The sequence below is a fragment of the Canis aureus genome, chromosome 27, assembly GCF_053574225.1.
Source record: "Canis aureus isolate CA01 chromosome 27, VMU_Caureus_v.1.0, whole genome shotgun sequence".
Lineage (NCBI taxonomy): Eukaryota > Metazoa > Chordata > Mammalia > Carnivora > Canidae > Canis > Canis aureus.
Genome location: NC_135637.1, coordinates 20,370,823 through 20,389,269, shown reverse-complemented (window position 1 = coordinate 20,389,269; position 18,447 = coordinate 20,370,823). Strand labels below are relative to the sequence as shown.

Here is an 18,447-nt window from a genome sequence, read left to right as displayed (position 1 = left end):
CAATGTTCGTTTTGTCATTAACTCCCTGAATGACCGTAGGCAATTCCTTCTCCTCTGTAGGTTTCATTTTCCTCATCAAGAAAAGCATGGAAAAGTTCACTTCTGGGCCCTTCTAGTTGGAGGAAACCCTCAGGGGGTAGGTAGTTCGTGGCCGAGGAAGGCCGCAGTCTGAGAACTACAATCCCCACAATACCCTGCGCTTCTCCGCCCTCAGTGCGGCTGTGAAGAAAGTTCGCTAGCAGAAGCGCTCCCCACAATCCTCTGCGGTGGCTCAAGATGGCGGCGCCCAATGGCGCCCTGAGCGATTTGGAAAGCAGCAGCAGCAGCAGCGGCAGCGATGCGGAGGAGTTGGCACGGTGCCGCGAGGCAGCGATGCCGGCCTGGGGCTTGGAGCAGTGCCCGAGAGGGCCAGAGAAGCCAAGAGCCGGTAGGAGGCTGTGTTCAGGGCGTCTGGCCGAAAGGCGTAGGGTCTTCCCCTGGGGTCTGAGAGGATGGATGGTGAGGAGGGCGTGACGCGGGCTCGACTTCTCTCGCTGAGAAAGCTCCAGGGACGGGGTGGGACTCAGGATCAAAGAGCGGGCAGGGGGAACAGGGAGGGTTGTCTCATTGTCCCAGTCAGGGAAACTGAGGCCCCGCATGTCGCAGGACTCTGTTTCCTTCGGCCCACCGTCACCGCCACACTCCGGCAGCCTGCCGCCTCCCTGAGATGACTGCGACACCCCCCTTCCTGGATCCCGGCCTCCAGCACGTTTTCACACCTTGGGGCTGCGAACGAGCGAGCGGAGCCCTCCTGCGTCCCACCGGGACGCTCTCGTACCCTAGGAGTCAGTCCAAAACCCTTCAGCACGGGGTAGAGTCCACAGGATCTGTGAATTTGGAATCGGAAAAGTATTTCACCTTGACCTTCACTAACCTGCATTTGAAATTTAGCAGCGCTTCCTGTCCTACATGTGAGCAAAAAACTACAGTACTTCGAGCAATACCTGTTACTTTATCCTAACAAAGTCACAGATTTTCATATCCCATTACCGTCTTTGCATATGTATTAAACTATCATTTATTCACAGTAAAATGTTGGGGGAATATAATTTACACTCATCCCTGTTATAAAATTGCAGTCATTTTTAGGCTTATCAGTAGATCTTGCTTAATGTATTAAAAATGTATTAATATAGAAGCCCATAGAGTCACGTTGCAGGGTTCTTGTCTCACAGAGTCCAAGAATGAAATCTTGCAGACAAAACGGTGAAATGAAGTGAAGGGTTGTTTTTTTGTTTGCTTAAGATTTTATTTATTTATTCATGAAAGACAGAGAGAGGCAGAGACACAGGCAGAGGGAGAAGCAGGCTCCATGCAGGGAGCCTGCCGGGGACTCGATCCCAGGACCCCGGGATCACGCCCTGGGTCGAAGGCAGGAGCCAAACCGCTGAGCCATCCGGGGATCCCTGAAGAGAAAGTTTATTAAGGGAAAATGAGAACAGAGAAAATCTCTCTAGAGTGAGAGGGGTTGTGAATGTGTTCCCTCTAAGGGCTTTTATGCTCAGTCTTTTATAGAAAACTGACCAAGGAACTGGGTAAATATCTTGTCTATAACATTTAAACAAGGTGGATTTGTAAACATGAAAATATCTCGTCTATATTTAAAACAAACAAGGTGGATTTGTTTTGTTCTCTGCTCTCTGGTTAATATCTTGTCTATAACATTTCTCCACATCTGGAATTTCTATGAGCCTGCTTACATAGCCCCCTCCCTACCTGTCTCTTTCTACCTAGCCTTCCCTGTCCTTTACTAAGTAATGTGCCAAATTTATTTATTTATTTTTCACTATTGCTGATAACTGGATTTCTGTATCATTGGTTTTCTTTGTAATCGTATGTGTTGTGTTTTATGCATTTAAAACATTATTCTAAAAAAATAAAAAATAAAAATAAAACATTATTCTGAGGAAGGAGCTAGGCTTTACCAGATTGCCAGAGCAGGCATAGCAAGGCAAAGAATCCCTGCTTTTGTTTGAAAAGATTTACAAGCCCTTTGGGAATCCATTCCCTGCCTGCCTGCCTCTCCCTTCCTGCTCTGCTGTCTTGCTATGTTGCATTTCCCATAGGTAGACTCCAAACCAAATTACATCCTCTCATCTCTGGACACCATAACTCAGCACTTCTCTCTTGAACTTCTATATACAGGTCTGCCTTTCCAGCTCCATCACTCGCTAGCAATGAGAATTTGGGCAAGGTACTCGTACAGTAGGGTGATGGCAGCCTCCCTCCCCTCCCCAAGATTGAGAAATAACTGAGATGGTACATCTACAATGTTTGGCACGTATTAAAGGCCCAATAAATGGCAATAGTTATGTGATTGGTCTCTCTATGTGGACTACTTGCTCTCTCCTGCTTAATTCATGCTTACCCTTTGACACAGCTGAGATACCACCGTTTCAGAAAAGCTGGTTACATGTCTTCACAGTGCTACCATCATACCTCTTGTGATTCCCTTCATAGATAGTGTTTCCTCTTCCCCTATGGTTGCCTCTTGTCTTTTTTCTTTTCATCCCTGCATCCCTAGCCGGTAGGAGTCAACCCTGGCCTGACTTACTCCACAGATATTTTAGTGAGAGGATATGTGATGTGACTTTAATGAAGGCTGGGTTCTGGCCTGTCCCTTCACCGTGGTATCCCCGGGGCCTAGCACGGTGCTCAGGAAAATAGTTCTGGAATGAACTTGCCAGAAAGGCACGTCTCTGATGAATGAGGGAATGAGACTCCACAACCAGACTTCCAGTCCAGTTGCTTCTGTCTTGACAGAATGGACTTCTCTGTAGCAGTAGAGGGAGGACTTGATATCAAGTGCCAGCGCTGAAGGATAGTCCCAGGCAAGTAAAATAATTTCTTAGAGCCACAATTTCCTCATGTGTAAAATGCCTAAGTCCTGGGATTGTTGGGAGTTTCAAACATGAACAACTTTGACCAACAAATGAAGAGATGAGGGACACCTGGGTGGCTCAGTGGTTTAGCACCTGCCTTCAGCCCAGGGCGTGATCCTGGAGTCCCGGGATCGAGTCCCACATTGGGCTCCGAGCGTGGAGCCTGCTTCTCGCTCTGCCTGTGTCTCTCCCTTTGTGTGTGTGTGTCTCTCATGAATAAATAAATAAAATCTTTAACAAGAAAAAAAAATGAGATGCACATGTGAGAAGTGGCATCCAAGATATCAGCTTTACAACTCATTGTTTTTGTGAAATTGTAAACCTTCTGCTGATCAAAGTAGATGTAGCTGCTGCTGATAAACCCTACTATTAATTGAGCACTTACTGTGTGCCAGGAAAAAATACTGAACACTTGACATACATTCCTGGGCTATTCTAATGATAATAGCCACTATGAGTTGAGTGTTCACTGTGTGCCTGTTCTTTTTTTTTTTTTTTTTTCCTTAGATTTTGTTTACTTAGGGGTGGAGGCAGAGAGAGAGAAAGAAACTCAGGCAGATTCCACACTGAGCACAGAGCCTGACGCAGGGCTCAATCTCATGACCCTGAGATCATGACCTGAGCTGAAATCAGGAGTCAAACACTTAACCAACTGAGCCACCCAGGTGCCACTGTGTGTCCTGTTCTAAACACTTTGTATTTGTTGTTTAACTTTTCCAGCAATTATTAGCCCCATTTTACAGATGAGAAAGTGGATGCTCAGAAAGGTCCAGCTTGTAGGTAGTGGAGCCAGGCATAAATCCAGGTCGACTCGGAGCCCGTGCTATTAACTACTATACTGCCACTCCCTGCCACAGACAAAGGCCTATTGTGGGCAAAACTCCTACCCTTTGGTCCACGAACATGTGGAAATGTAGATCACTATATTATTAAGATCTTTTTTTTTTTTTTTTTTTTTTTGAGAAAGAGCATGCTCACGTGGGGCGGGTGGGCAGAGGGAGAGGGAGAGAGAATCTTAAGTCAGCTCTACACCCAGCGCAGAGCCTGATACAGGGCTCCATCTCACAACCCTGAGATTGTGACCTGAGCTGAAATCAAGAGTTTAACAGACTGCGCCACCCAGGTGCCCCTTGGTGACTCTATTATTACTGTAACCCTTCATACAGCTCTGTAATCATCTGTACCTCCAATCACTTACATTGTAGAGCAACATACACTTTGATTACTTCATGCAACATTTCTTCCACACCAAGGCACTATGTCAGGAGCTGGAGGTGTAAAGATAACAAGAGGCAGACCATGTGTTCCAGCCCCTTACAATCCAGAGAGGAAACAGGCATGCCAACAAAGTGTCTAAAATATTGCAAAACTTCACTATGTCCTCACACTAACTCTGGGAAGTTAGTGGTCTTATCCCCATTTTGTAGATGACAAAAAAAGGCCCGGGGAGATCTGGTGACTTGCCCAGAGTCACAGTGGAAGAACTGGAACTTAACCCTGTCTTCCGGGGTTTAGGGTCTAATACTGTTGCTATTCCGTGACATTATGTCACCGCCCTTGCTCTGTAGTCATGAAAGAGGAAATACTCCTCCTCCTTGGGATTATGTGCTCAGAAAGAAGGACTGGGTCCATCCCAGGTTCCCATATTCCCCAAACCCAGGAGCATCGGGCACCCTGCGTTCTGTGTTGTCCTCCAAAGGACGCTTGACACAGACTACAATGTGAACTGCGTGCCCTGGAGTTGTTCAAGGCCATGTGGCCCTGCTTAGGGCCCAGAGTTACCAAGTGATCATTTTGTCCAATTGGCTCCTTAAACACACGAGCGTATTTTGTCCCATTACTCGAGTCAAAAACCTGAGAACCATCTCTCCATCTCTCACACCATCTGTCTCGTCCATCAGCAGAATCCTGTTGACTCCTTCAAAATACATGGATCCAGGGTCCGCCACTTCTCATCTCCACAATTACTGTGGCCCCCTCCTGCCCTCACCCCAGTGTGGTCTTGTGTCTACACTGCAGCCAGGGTTTTACAGTTGGGTGTCAAATCCCAAGTCCATTTATGTCCCTCCTCTGCAGAGTCCTCCAGTGGCTTCTCCCTCCCTCAAGGCCCAAGTCCTCATGTTGGCTCATCAGGCCTTTCATGATCTGGCCCCCATAAGGCCCCCATTTCTGCTTCTCCCCAACTCACTGGGCCACAACCACAGCAATCTCCTTGCTAGTTGTAAACTGCCTCAAGGCCTTTGCAGGTGCTCTTCCCTCTACCTGGAAGACTCTTCCCCAGGGAGCCACTTGGCTCACTCCCTTGCCTCTCTGAAATCTCTGTTCACATGTCACCTATCAGTGAAGTCCTCTCTGCCCACCTTTATAAAATTTTCCTCCACTTAGATCCTCCCCCACTTCCTCAAAGCCCCTGCTTTGTTTGCTCCCCCTATATTTATCATGATCTAATTTTATATTCTAATTGTGTGGGTTTTGTCTTCCATATCCACCAACTAGAATGTAAGCACCATGACAGCTGGGATCTATGTCTAAATTGATCAGCAACTGGCACACCACCAGAATAATAATAGAGCTTCAGTATTTGGTTGAGCGAACGACCACCAGGCCAGGCATCCCCAGTGTCGGCTTGAAAACCGTAACCTGCGTAAATGAGCCGCCTTCTCTCTCCACAGCCCTTAGCACACAGCCAGGCAAACTATGTACACAATAAGTGCCGAAATCAAGTACACTTAGACTTTCTTATCCAGCATGGAGGTTCAGAGGGGGCTCTGGAGCCAGATGACCTGGATCTTGCCCCAGCTCTGTCACACTGAGTAGCTGCATGACTCTGGCCAAGTTAGTTTACATCTCCTTCCTCGACTTCCTCTTCTGCAGAATGGATAATGACTCCTTTAACAGGGTTGTTGGGATCATTCAGTGTGTTCTACATGTAAATCACATCCAACCGTTGCTGTCATTTCCCCTATAAATGCCTCAATTTTTCTTATTTCTACAGATGCTGCAAATAATCAGCGGCCAGCCAGCCAGCCAAGCCTCAGGTACTGTGCACTTTGGGTTCAAGTTTAATCTGTCCTTTCAACAAATAGCCATCCCCTGCCATTAGCCAGACACGCAAGGTTAGAGCCTTGGGATATCAGGGTCAAGGAGACCCATGTAGTCCCTGCCCTTATGGGGGTGGGCATGGGGAGCAGCTGCTGAGTTGGCAGGAAGTGAGGTCCTTTCATGTGTGTTGTAGGCGTAAAGTGGATGAACACGAACAGGACGGCAATGAGCTTCAGACCACCCCCGAATTCCGAGCCCACGTAGCCAAGAAGCTAGGAGCTCTGCTGGACAGGTAACCAACAATGTACCTTCTCTCCTCCTGCCTCTATTTAAGATGAACAGGGATGGCTCACACTGGCTGGGAGCTTAGGCTGTAAGGCAGGCACTGTGATAAGCATGTGCTGGATGTCACCTGATGGCATTCATAATCAGCCCGTGATATAGGTCCTGTAGTTGTCCTCGTTCTGTAGATGAGGAAACGCTGCCTGGGAGATGGAGATTTGCTTGAAGCCACAGGGTGTGAGGAGCAGGGCTGGGACTCAAACCCAGGTGTGCTTGGCCTTAGAGGCCACACTCTTAGCCACTATATGATCCTGCTGCCTTGAAAGTGAGAGGAACCCAAGAAGCAGGAGCTCGTTCCTACCACAGGAGGGCTAGAGGTGCCAAAATTACTATTTCTTGAGTGTCAATCCCTAATTACCTCACATTTTTAAAAAATACTTAAAAATTAAGAGAAGAAGCAAACAGAAAAACAGGTCTGCCCTGCTCTAGAAGCTGACCTCCAAACCAGTTCTCCAGATTGGTCTTATTTCCCTTTTCATACTTGCTGCCAGGAAGCTCAAAGCAAAACATGCAGCCCTCTCTCCAGCAATTTCCTTCCCTCCTGGCCCATCTACTGTTTGCTCTGTTTTAGATTACATTCATTTTATTGTACTGTGGGTATCTTTAAAACTTCTTCAACACTGTCTGGAATAAAGTGAGGTTCCAAGAACTGAAGCACTGCAATTTGAGCTGCCAAGGGCTGTTCAGTATGTTATGGCTATTAGCGTTACCATCCTTAATCAGGCCAGTGTGCTTCCTGCTGTAGTATTTCACATCACATGCCCCTGTTCCCGCCACTTTTAAAAAATATTGTTTTAATTTTTTTTTTCTTGTTACCCCAAATCTCATCCTAAAAACCATTTCTTGGGACGCCTGGATGGCTCAGCAGTTGGGCGCCTGCCTGCCTTTGGCTCAGGGCATGATCCCGGATTCCCGGGTTTGAGTCCCGCATCAGACTCCCTGCATGGAGCCTGCTTCTCCCTCTGCCTGTGTCTCTGCCTCTCTCTGTGTGTCTCTCATGAATAAATAAATAAAAATTTTAAAAAAGAAAAACATTTCTTTCTTCCATAGCTCAATTACCATCTCAGAAGTAGTGAAGGAGCTGAGAAAGGCTGAGGTACAGAAAGTCTCCACAGAGGATGATGGTGAGCAGTCATACTACTAATGCCAGCTGTTGTTTCTTTACCCACCTGCTGTGTGTCTGGGGCAGGCAAACGGTTTGGGTATGCTCTTTGATCCACACAGCCCTCTCTGAGGCAGGTGTGATGATGATGCCCTCGTTTACAAGGGGAGCCGTGGGGGAAGCTGAGGCTCTGAGAAATGAAGTCACTTCCCTTCCCCAGAGAAGCCGAGGTTGGCACCAGACTGGCCTTACTCCACTTCCCTGGAGTACCTTTGTGTGTCGAAGCCGGAGTGGGAGTGTCGTACCACCACCACCCATAGCCGCTCCCACCCTCAGCCACTCCGGCTGAGTCTCTGTCCCCTGCCCAGTTCCCTTGCCACTGTGGAAGCGGCCTGAGGCAGAAGGTTCACCTGCTGGCTTCCGCTTCCTCTTAGGGCTTGCTGACCTGATGGGGCAGCTGGCCTCCCCTCAGTACCCCGTCCCTGGCTCCAGCAGGCACCATGTGTGCCTCTCAATGTACAGGGCACCTTTTTGTAGTCAGCCAACAATGATTCCTGGGTCTTTGCCTCCGGGTGTGGAGTTCCTTGAGGGCAGGGGCAGGGCAGCCCTGGCATCTGGGAGAAGGGGCCAGTCCCTGGCAGGGCTTACTTGGCCCCTTTGGATTTTAGGTTTCCGTCTCTTTTTCACATCCATCCCTGGAGGCTCTGAGAAGAAAGAGGCTCCCCAGCCTGGTCGAAAGCGATTACCTTCCAGCTCCAGGTGAGGTCTCACTCTCTTGTCTCCTGTCCACTCCTTTTTGCCCGTTGTCTGTATTTGTCAGTCCCCTGGAATAGCCGAGCAGAATCTGACAAGATCCAGACCAAGAAGGAGCCCTGTCAGGTAGCTCGAGAAGTAGTGCCCTTGGTTGGAGGGGGAAGAGGTTCTGCTGCGTGTTGGCTTTAGATTTTTACTGCTTTTTGAGCACCATCTTATGCCAGACACCTCACTCCTGGGGCATCCCCATGAGACCAGGGCTCTGCTAAGATCCTCATTTTGTAGATGACACTGAGGGTCAGAGAGGAGACATCACTTAATGAAGTCACACAGCTAGGAAGCAGAGAAGCCAAGGTTGGCGCCCAGACTGGCCTTACTCCCAAGCCAGAGCTCTCTAGCCGCCTCCCCCTGGGTCCTCTTCCGGGTGGCTGATACTGAGGGCAGTGAGAGGCAGCTCTGGGACCCTGTGCCCACTCCATGCCCTCCCTTGCAGCAGCGAGGACAGTGAGGAGGAGTGGCAGCGATGCCGGGAGGCAGCTGTGTCGGCCTCCGACATCCTCCAGGAATCTGCCATCCACAGTCCCATCAAAGTGGGAGGAGAGGCAAAGAAGAAGAAAAAGAAGTTGAAAAAGAAGGCCAAGAAGGAGGCCAGTGCCGACCTGGTCGCTGCCACCACCACCACGTATGGGACTACAGGTGGGAAGCAGGAACAGCAGTCCCCCAAGCTCAGTGGAGACCAGGCATCACTTGGGACCAAAAAGAAAAGAAGGAAGAAAAAAGCCAAGAAGGCCAATGAGGCTTCCCCATTCTCATCAACAAAGAGTGCAATGGCTGCTCCTGCACACTGACCCCTGCCCATGGGCACAGGGCTCTACTAGCCCGAGGACAAAGGCACTTCCAAGCCCCACCTCCCTCTCCAAGTCCGAGAACTTGGATGGCAAGACCATACTCTGCCTGTGACTGGGGCTTGCCCAAGAGTTGGGACAAAGAGGGCTGTAGGGTGAGAAGTCTAATCAAGGCCTGCCCATCTGGCTCCCACTGGGGCTGGGGCAGACCTGTGGTTCCAGAACACTCCATGGCCTTCCAGTTTTTCAAGACTGTTGATGATCAAGTGGTGAAGCTTCCATCTTCCCGGTCCTGTCTGAGGAGAGCATGTGAAGAGAGAGCTTTGCCTTCCCTCCCACCTCCTCAGCCTGGTGGGGGAGACCACCTTAAGAGATGGAGGAAAGGGGTCGGCCCAGAAAGAGTTTTGTACTTCTCCCTCCAGGCCACACAGATTTGATGTAACATTGTCTGAAAAAGGAGAGATTCGTCCCCCACTCCAGATTTCCAGAAGTCTTTTCCATTTGTGAATGTACCATGTACAATCATGTCTCTGAGCCAGCCAGATTATTGAAAATAAATTGTCGAGAGACCCCAAACTTAAAGTGATTGGGGTGCTGCCTCCATATCAATGCTGAACCTTGATGAGACATTTTAAGTAAACATTACATAGGTGGTGTCCTGCTGCCTGCAGCCCAGTGGGTGTTCCCGCACCCCAGCCTCAAGACTGGAAAGTATCGCAGCACTTGTGGATGGGGTTTTACACACCAGGAGTGTTCTGCAGGAAAGAGGAGCAGCTCAGAGTTAAGGGGAAATTCTGGCTTCGTGGCCTTGCCTCCGGAGTTCAGCCGAGTAACAAAGACAGAGGTGGGACCTGAGAGTCTGTGCGCTGAGCCATCTCTCCTCAGGCCCCAGCCCTCACCCTCCCCCACCCCCCCACCCCCCGCCTCCCTCTGCCTGCCCAGCCCCACCTGGGCGCTGTGTGGACAAGCAAGAAGTTTCCACTACTCATTTCCACTCTTCCGTTCCTCCTTTCCTTTACTAAAAGTTAAATAAATGTACAGGTTTGCCCTTAGCTGGCTGCAAGCTGCAGGGGGCGCTGGTTCTTCCCTGGCCCCTTCCTCAGTCCCAGGATGGGAGCAGTCTGCAAGCCAGGTTATCTGCAGCAGCCCCAGGAAGTGGAGGCCACGGAGCCCCAGGTTTACACAGCTGGCTTGTCTCTCTTGGTGGCACTCGGGACCTCAGGGGCCTGGGTGTGGCTGGACCTCTCCCCATCCCTCAGCCAGCCCTGTGACAATCCTGTCCATGCAAGTGGCTTCTCTCCACTGGTTCCTTTCCCTTCTCTGGGCCCCTCGGATCTGCCACTGCCATTAGCCCATGTAGGGAAGGCCTTGGTGCCTTCCAAGCTCAGCAGCTTCTTCCCCAAACCAGGGAGGGGCTGCAGGGCCCCACAGGCCAGAGGAGCTGTTGCTCAGAATCCTGACAGCACCAGGCGCAGTCGCAAGGCTCCCATGGGGCAGAGATGATTTCCTAGCCCAGAGGGGGTCTTTCCCGCAGAGGCAAGATGCCAGACTGGCATTAGAGGTGTGATACCCAGGAGAATGGACGGCCAAGAGGCTGCAGAGAGGGATGGCTCAGCACGAGAAAAGCTGGAGAGCCCTGCATGCTTTTTGCTGCTAGCTGGAGCTCTCCCAGGGGGTTGCATCCAAGCCCCAGGCCCCAGCACAGAGGAACCACTTGGGGAATGCTCATGCGATTAGGGGCAGGGTAGGTACAAACAGGCATGTGGGACTATAGCTAGAAGGGGAGCAGGGTGGAGGGACCTGATCAGGACACAGGTGACAGGATGGGGCTGTGTTGATCCTGGGCCTCTTGGAGCTCAGTGAGTCACAGCTCCACAGCCTCATGTCTTGAGAAGTGCAACTGCCAGAGTGCCCTTGGGGGTTCTGGGGCTCTCCACAGGCATGGGCTGGGGGCACCAGGGGCACCAGGGTCCCCAAATCCAAAGGCCGGCCCTTGTGTTCCAAATGACAAGATTGACCCTGAGCACCAGGAACAGTCCCTCCTGTGTCTTGCTCTGCTTCCCAGCTCTCCACAGTCCCCTCTTGGGCACTGAAGCAGCCCTCCTGAGGTCGGGGAGCCTTGGAACTCTTTCTGACGCTGACAGAGCAGGCTGGGAACCAAGGCACAGTTTTCAGGCTGCACTCCGGTGGCAGTGAAAGTGTCACAGGCTCAGATGTCCCAGTCACCCCCCAAGTAGGCCAGGCAGGCTCCAGGCAGGGCCCAGCCCCTGGGAGGCGTTGCCATGGTTACTGGGAGGATGAAGCCATCTGCGTGGAAATGAAGGTCTCGATGACGCTGTGGTTGGATGGCAACAGGTGGCTGTGGCCGTTGTTGGAGTCGGAGCTCTGGTACAACACCAGGCTGCTGGAGGACACTGCAGGGGCGAGTGAGACAGCTGGCTGCCGGCCAAGCCCTTCCTGACCCCACCTCGCCCACCCATCCCAAGGGGTTCTTGGCACCGAGGACACGAGGCCTTGCCATCCCCTGAACTGCAGCAGATAACCAGAACTCCAAAACCAAACCTCTATGCTTGGGTCTCATCAACGCCCCCAGCCAGGCTCGGGGGCCGCACAGTGAGTGGCCTCCTCAGAACATTTTAGTGGAAACATTTGAGAAGCCCTGGTGAGATGGTGTGGTTAGTTTTATGCGTCAGCGTTGCTAGGCTATAGAACAGGCATTGAACCAAACATTTAAGTATCACAGTGGAGGTATTTTGTAGATGTGGTTAACACCTATAATCAGTTGGCTGGAAACAGTGAGAGATTTCTCTTGAAGACGTGAGGGAGTCTCATCTAATCATTTGAAGGCTTTAGGAACAAAAGCTGTGGTTCCCTAGAGAAAAAGGAATCCTACCTCTGTTGCCAGCCTGCTGGTCTGCCCTACAGCTTTCAGACTTGCCATCCCACAGGCACCTGAGCCAGTTTCTTACATATACTTGTGTTGGCCCTTTAACAGTGTGGGGGTTGGGGGCACTGACCCCCTGCACAGTCAAAAATCTGCATATTACTTTTGACTCCCCAAAAACTTAACTACTAATAGCCTACTATTAGCCAGAAGCCGTACCAGTAACATATACAGTCAGCACATATTTTGCGTGTTCTAGGTATTATACGTGGTATTCTTACAACAAAGTAAGCTAGAGAAATGTTACTAAGAACATCCTAAGGAGAGGCGCCTGGGTGGCTCAGTGGTTGAGCATCTGCCTTTGGCTCAGGTCGTGATCCCAGGGTCCTGGGATCGAGTCCCACATCAGGCTCCCCAAAGGGAGCCTGCTTTTACCTCTGCCTTTGTCTCTGCCTCTCTGTGTGTCTCTCATGAATAAATAAATAAAATCTTTAAGAAAAAAAAAGAACATCCTAAGGAAAAGAAAGTACTTTTAACAGTCCTGTGCTCTACCAAAAAAAATCAGCATACAAGTGGACCCAGGCTGTTCAAAACCCGTGTTATTCAGGGGTCAACACTGTATTCCTGTTGGCTTGTGTCTCAAACAGAACCCTGGCTGACTCCAGTGGCTAAAAGAATGGGCTCTGAGTTTGGACCTGGGTTCAAGTCCTGGCCCTGCCACCTGGTCACTGTCAGAGGCAAGGTCAAGTCCCTCACCTCCTGAGTGTGCAAATTCTCATTTGTAAAATGGGGACGATGACACATGCCCCATGGATGAAGCATGGAGGCTGGCCCATGGATCCCTCAGTAACTTGTCACTGCAGCCACTAGCACTAGAGAAAGGAAGCTGAGGCTCCGGGAGGGGAATGGAGAGCAGGGTAGTGGCCTAAAGTCACGCACTTAGCAAGTGATCGCCTGCGGCCTCAGAGCCCAGCAGCCTGACTTCCAGGGGCCTGCTCTTCATCACTGCAGATGCAGGGCACCAGGGACTTGAACCGAATGGGTCAAGTGGGATGTGGTGACCTGGAGAGCCCACACTCTGTTGTCACTACATGGGAACATGAGTCTCCAATTTTCCAAGAAAAGCCAGAAACCATGATTTCTTTGTGAAAGCTAACTTTTAAATGTGGGCAACATACTCAAACAGGGCTAAGCCCTGAGCAACACCAACACGCCTGTGCGCCGCTTCTGGCCCCATGGGCAGCCCCGCGTACTCCTCATCAGTACCCTCTGCCTCTTTCAATTAATCTTTTTCCTCAACAGAGTCAACGAGACATTCCTGTAAGATAGGCCCATTTTCCTGTGGTTTCGTACCCCTCTTGGCTGACTTCAGGGGAGCACAGGGTGCCCTCCCGCTTGTGGCACACACCTTCCTCCCCAGCTGAGGGAGCAGGGAAAGGCTGCTCACCGGTGGGGCTGGCGCTGAGCCGGTGGGCAGGCTGCAGGTGCTGGATGCCAACAGGATCCTGGCTGGGGATGTGGATGGTGGTGGTCTGAGACGCCGGCGTATGAAGCCCGGACTCACTGGAGGCCTCAGCATCTGAGGTGAAGACCTGGGGGGACAGAGCAGCCTCCTGAGTTCCCCATGGGAGCACTTTGCAGAGGGGCCTGATCAAGGGGGGGGCGGCCTGGGCCTTACCTGCTTGGTGGGCGTGAGGCTGGCCAGGGCGCTCAGGTTGGTAGTGTCGGTGATGAGCATGGTCTGCGGAAGCAGGCCCGTGTGGGTGTACTGGGCCACCTCGGGCTTGTGGCTGTAGAGGGCTGGCCACAAGGGAGGAGAGAGAGGGATATAAAGACATGGCATCCTGGGCCAGGCTGGACCCCTCCCAAGAAGGCCTCAAAGCTGGGTGCTCTGGGGGAAGTGGGGCAGTGGAGCAGTGGTTAGGGACTCAGGACAGATTTCCAAAACTGGGAGCTCCAGATAGAGGGGTTAGATCCTCTCCCCAACTACAAGACCCTGCTCAGGCTGGCTTGGTGGAGGCCCAGGAACCCACACCCAACACCTGGGGACCACAGGTATGACCGGCGCTGGGAGGCACAGTGCTATTGTACTAAGTACAGGCCATGGAGGGAAAGGCTGGCAACCCCCATTAGTGGGTGCACAGAGCAGAGGACAGCGTAGCTCCACCCCCAGGACACCTCTCCAAAATGTAACCCAAAGTTTCACCTACAGCCCAGACCCTCCAAAATGCACTCAGGCGCCAGGAGAAAAGCACATAAACCACATATTCTCACAGTGACTCTGATAAAACCATACACACGGAAGTACAGGCACTCAACCAAACCCACACAGACAGGTCCACAGTCCCTTACTCTAAATGCCAAGTTCCAGAAAGGTCTGAAAACCAACAGATTTTCATAAACTCAGTAGCACTAGAGCTCATTTGGTGGCAAACTCTGACCCGACCCTGATGTGAAGTTACGCAAAGTCTTTATTAACCCACCTCATGGCATTCTACCTTCGGCCACAGAAATCCCAGGGCTTTGATGACAAGATGCTGCCCCAACCCTGTGCGGAGTGTGATAGAATATATGGTGGATGCACCCTACCACCTTTCTAAATTCTGAGAAGTGGGACTTCTGAGACACGTGGCCCCATGCGTTTCAGAGAAAGGACTATGACCTGTCCTCCCACACGTGGCTTGTGCACCTGCAAACACCGATCAACATCCACTTGCACCTCCACTCACGGAAACTCGTGTGCGTGCACGACCACACACATTCACATGCTGGAACATGTTCTCGCCCACAGGTACGAATCTGAGCCCCTGCAGACCCCCTCAGCACAGAGGCGCTCACGTGTGTGCCCTGCACGCATGCACACACTCACACACACACACACCACGAGAGCTGCTAAGCTTCCCTATCTCCCCCCAACCTCCCCTCCCCCCAGCCCCTCCCACCCACTCCCCCAGCATGAGGCTAGGAGTACTCACCATGGGGGCTCTGAATCTGGGCCATGGTGGCCATGAAGGGGCTCTGGGCCACATGGCTCTGCATGGGAGACATGAGTGGCTGCTGGTAGGAAGGGTGCAGTGGCTGGGAGAACTGGACTGGCTGCAGGGTGGTCAGGCTGCTGCCCATGCTGTTGATGACTGGCACGCTCTGGGCCTGAGTGGAGGCCAGGCCTGGAGAAGGAGGAACAGGAGTCAGCCAGGCCTCCTGTTGGGAAGGGAACAGGGAACCAGGAGACCCCTTCACACTAGGACCTGTCACTAACTTACATGGTCTTGGCAAGTCACTCCACCACTCTGAGCCTCTAACACATCATATGGGCAGGGGCTGTCAAACTAGGATCCCATGGCCCTGGGGTTCCACAGCAGTGCAAAGGCCCTGCGGCTTAACTCTGGGCTCCTCTCCCAGCAGCTCCCTGTCTTATATATTCAGCCTCTGCATAATGGTACCCCCAAATAAAGTCTTCTTGGGCTTAAAAAAGTAAAAAAAAACTGTATAATCTACAAAATTTTGACTCCCTCTTTCCCCACTTAGTTTTCCCATAGACATTTTGCTTTCCAAGATATTATCTAATGTCTGTATTATGTTTTCTGTCTACCTCCCCACTTGAGTCATTGAGATTTTGGTGTGTTTGGTTCACTTGTGTATCGCTGATGTAGCATAGTGCCTGGCACAGTGCAAGCACTCAATAAGTATATGAATAAATGAGTGAATAAATGAGTCCCAGTGGCTCCTCCAGCTTCTGGATTCTGTGGAAGCCTCATGAGCCCTCCCACCCAGGTGTCCCCCCATGCCCACCAACTTACCAATGACCAGGGTGGAGGCACCCGTGTTGGTGAACGTGGGGCCCAGGGAGGCAGGCTCACCAGGCCCAATGGCCATGACCCCGGGAAGTGAGGCCATGATGAGATTCTGGGGCTGTTGGTTGAGGCCTGGGGAGGTCTGCTCCAAGCTGTGCAGTGCTGTCAGGGTGCTGACAGGGGGCAAGGGGCCCCCAGTTGCTGAGACCTTGGAGGGGAAACCAAGCTGAGTGTGGGTGAGGGTCCCACACTGTCTCCCTGGGGACCACTCCAGGATCTCCCAGCCAAGGGAAGGTGGAAGGTCAGGTTGGAAGGGTCTTCCCCACCTGCGGGGTGTGGGGACACTCACCAGCTTGGCTTCGGTGCTCAGCAGACTGTGACTGGGCTCCAGGCCTGTGGGGGACACTTGGTGCAGGGGCGCAGACACCGTCACCAAGGGACCACCGCTGCTCGAAGGCACTTCCGCCCCCTCGCTAGTTGCTTGCTGTCCATAGCGCACACCTGGAATGAGAGCAGCGTCCGACCTCAGCAACCCCCCCACTTCTCTGCCCTCTGTGGCTCCCATCACTCCAGACCGCATCAGTTTGCTTAGACCACTTGCCCCAGCTTTCCACATGCAGCCAGCAAACCACTTGAGCATCCTCCTGCCTGGTCCTGCGCTGGCTGCTTCTGACGCCTTGAAGGCAAGACCTGCATTTTGTTAGCTCCATGGCCCCCACTGGCCAGTGCTATATGTGGTAGACGATAGGTGTGCAATGAAAGACATCTGGGTCAAAGTGAACTGAAGTTGTTGAAATGAAACTGCAGAGAACAGAGTTGAATAGAAACAATGGGAATTAGTCAAACAAAATGAAATCTAGTCGAATTGAAACCGAAATTAATTGAACTAGATTGAGCATGATGGAGTTGAACTGAATGGAACCAAATCGAATCGGATTGAATCGGATTGAATTGAATTGGATTGAATTGAATTGAATCGAATCGGATCAGATCAGATCGAATCGAAATGGATTGGATTGGATTGGATTGGATTGGATTGGATTGGATTGGATTGGATTGAACTGAGTCATACAAAATGAAAGTAATTTCCTTGGGTTATGTTTAGTTGAACTGAGTGGAATTTAAAGCAACTCTAAAAAAAAATATAAATAAAAAAAATAAAGCAACTCTATTGGATTGTAATGAGGTAAACAGAATGGAATTGAATCTAATTGAATTGAATTGAACTGAAAGGAATTGAATTGAGTTGCTCTTAAATGAGTGACTTGAGTGGATGTGACCTGAGTCAAGTTAGGCTGGATTGGATGGAAGGTCACGGAGTGGTTGCTGGGGTGGAGATGAAAGGACTGGACAGAGGAGTGTAACGAGTGGAGGGGAGTGATAAGGAACCAAGCTGTAATGCTAAGAGGTTTGGGTGGTTACTGCCGCTGGCGTGATGCTCCCCAGCTCCCCAGCCTACCCTCATGTCTCTTCTACCCACTATTTCAACCCTCCCCCCACCACAGCACTCACCGTGGACCTTACTAGGGGAGAGGGCAGGTGGGGGCAAGCCCGGAGAGCTGTGGGCAGGCAGTGTGGGGCCCGGGCCTGGCCCAGGTGGTGGCCCGCTGTATGTGTCCATGGCCAGCTTATGACGAAAGGCTTCTTCCTTGCGGCGATTGGCAAACCAGTTGTAGACACGCACCTCTGTGACAAGGTTGGAGCCCAGCCCCTGTGCCTGCGATGGTGACACCCCCCTCTGGATGCATTCCGCCCTGCAGAAATGGCCACTCATGAGCCTCCAGGCCAGGCTCAGAGGAACCCTCTCCTGGGGCTGGAGGCAGGGGAGAGAATTCTGAGAAGTAGGCTTCTACCTTAGGGTTTAAAGCCAGAAGATCTGGGTTCCAATCCCAGTTATGCTGGGTGACCTTGAACAAGTGTCTGAGCCTCTTTTAGTCTCTCCATTCATAGAGTGAGCAAAATAGCCAAAGGGTAGTAATGAGGGGGAACAGAGATGAGCAGCCACTCAAGGATTGCTTGGGCAGGTGAGGAGTGGATACTAGGAATGGGACTAGGTTCCAGACACTGAGCAGGATTTGAGTGCCCCTGGGCCAACAGCAGGAGCTCTCAAGGACTGCAAAGCCTCCCTCAGAACTCTGAGCCACCTTCCCCCAGCCTTGCCCCAGCCCAGACCAAACCAGCCCTGCTAACCCACCAACCGTTCTACCTATTGCACTCCTCCACCAATGCCTCTCGCTCCTCCTTGCTGGGGTTCTTCTGCCTCTCATAGGCCTGGAACAGGATCTGCTGGGAGGCTGGGCCCCACTTGAAACGATTCCTCCGCCCCTTCTTGGTTGGCAGCTCATCACCTGTGGGCTCTTCAATCAGCCCACCTTGCCCTGCGTGGGTGAACTCTGTAGGCACAGAGAGCCATGAGGAGGATGCTGGTCACTCCCACCTCCCCACTTCAGTTCATCTGACCATGCGCCTGATTCTTTCTCATTTTTAGGGTGTTGAGCCAAAGAAGCTTATGGCTAGAACTTAGAAATCCTCTAATCCAGTGATGACACACAGCACAAATACCACCACTGTCTTAACCTGTGTCCCAGGCAGACATTGCTAATTAACTCCTGCACAGTTTTCTACTGCCCCAAGATACAAGCTCATAATCCTTCTCAACACAAGGCTCCAGGAAAGTATTAGCATTTGTTTAGACTTAACACGTTTGCTATCTTATTTTACAGATGAAGAGCTAAGGCTTTGAGAGGCCAAATATCTTTCCAGG

General features: G+C 51.3%; 2 protein-coding genes across 6 annotated transcripts in view; one reads left to right on the top strand and one right to left on the bottom strand.

The window, feature by feature from the left end:
* The first annotated feature begins 240 nt into the window (after window positions 1-240).
* Window positions 241-10,057, top strand: C27H12orf43 (chromosome 27 C12orf43 homolog). Of its 3 annotated transcripts, XM_077875943.1 has the most exons (7): window positions 294-427; window positions 646-950; window positions 5,917-5,959; window positions 6,157-6,255; window positions 7,356-7,429; window positions 8,076-8,166; window positions 8,654-10,057. In XM_077875943.1, the coding sequence occupies exons 2-7, from the start codon at window positions 707-709 to the stop codon at window positions 9,006-9,008; spliced, it is 906 nt and encodes a 301-aa protein (XP_077732069.1). In that variant the 5' UTR covers window positions 294-427; window positions 646-706; the 3' UTR covers window positions 9,009-10,057. The 3 variants fall into 3 exon arrangements, with proteins under 3 accessions (XP_077732071.1, XP_077732070.1, XP_077732069.1); XM_077875945.1 differs by lacking the exon at window positions 646-950 and having other exon boundaries at window positions 241-427; window positions 8,657-10,057; XM_077875944.1 differs by lacking the exon at window positions 646-950 and having other exon boundaries at window positions 241-427.
* HNF1A (HNF1 homeobox A) overlaps window positions 10,003-18,447 on the bottom strand; it is a 20,804-nt gene continuing 12,359 nt past the window's right edge. For 2 of the 3 annotated variants that reach the window (XM_077875937.1, XM_077875939.1), the window contains exons 3-9: window positions 17,890-18,076; window positions 17,196-17,437; window positions 15,690-16,184; window positions 14,865-15,056; window positions 13,568-13,689; window positions 13,337-13,481; window positions 10,003-11,419 (exon numbers count right to left, since the gene is read on the bottom strand). In XM_077875937.1, the coding sequence (XP_077732063.1) occupies window positions 11,292-11,419; window positions 13,337-13,481; window positions 13,568-13,689; window positions 14,865-15,056; window positions 15,690-16,184; window positions 17,196-17,437; window positions 17,890-18,076 (1,511 nt within the window). In that variant the 3' untranslated portion in view covers window positions 10,003-11,291. The remainder of the gene's footprint in view (window positions 11,420-13,336; window positions 13,482-13,567; window positions 13,690-14,864; window positions 15,057-15,689; window positions 16,185-17,195; window positions 17,438-17,889; window positions 18,077-18,447) is intronic. The other variant, XM_077875938.1, reaches the window with a different exon arrangement.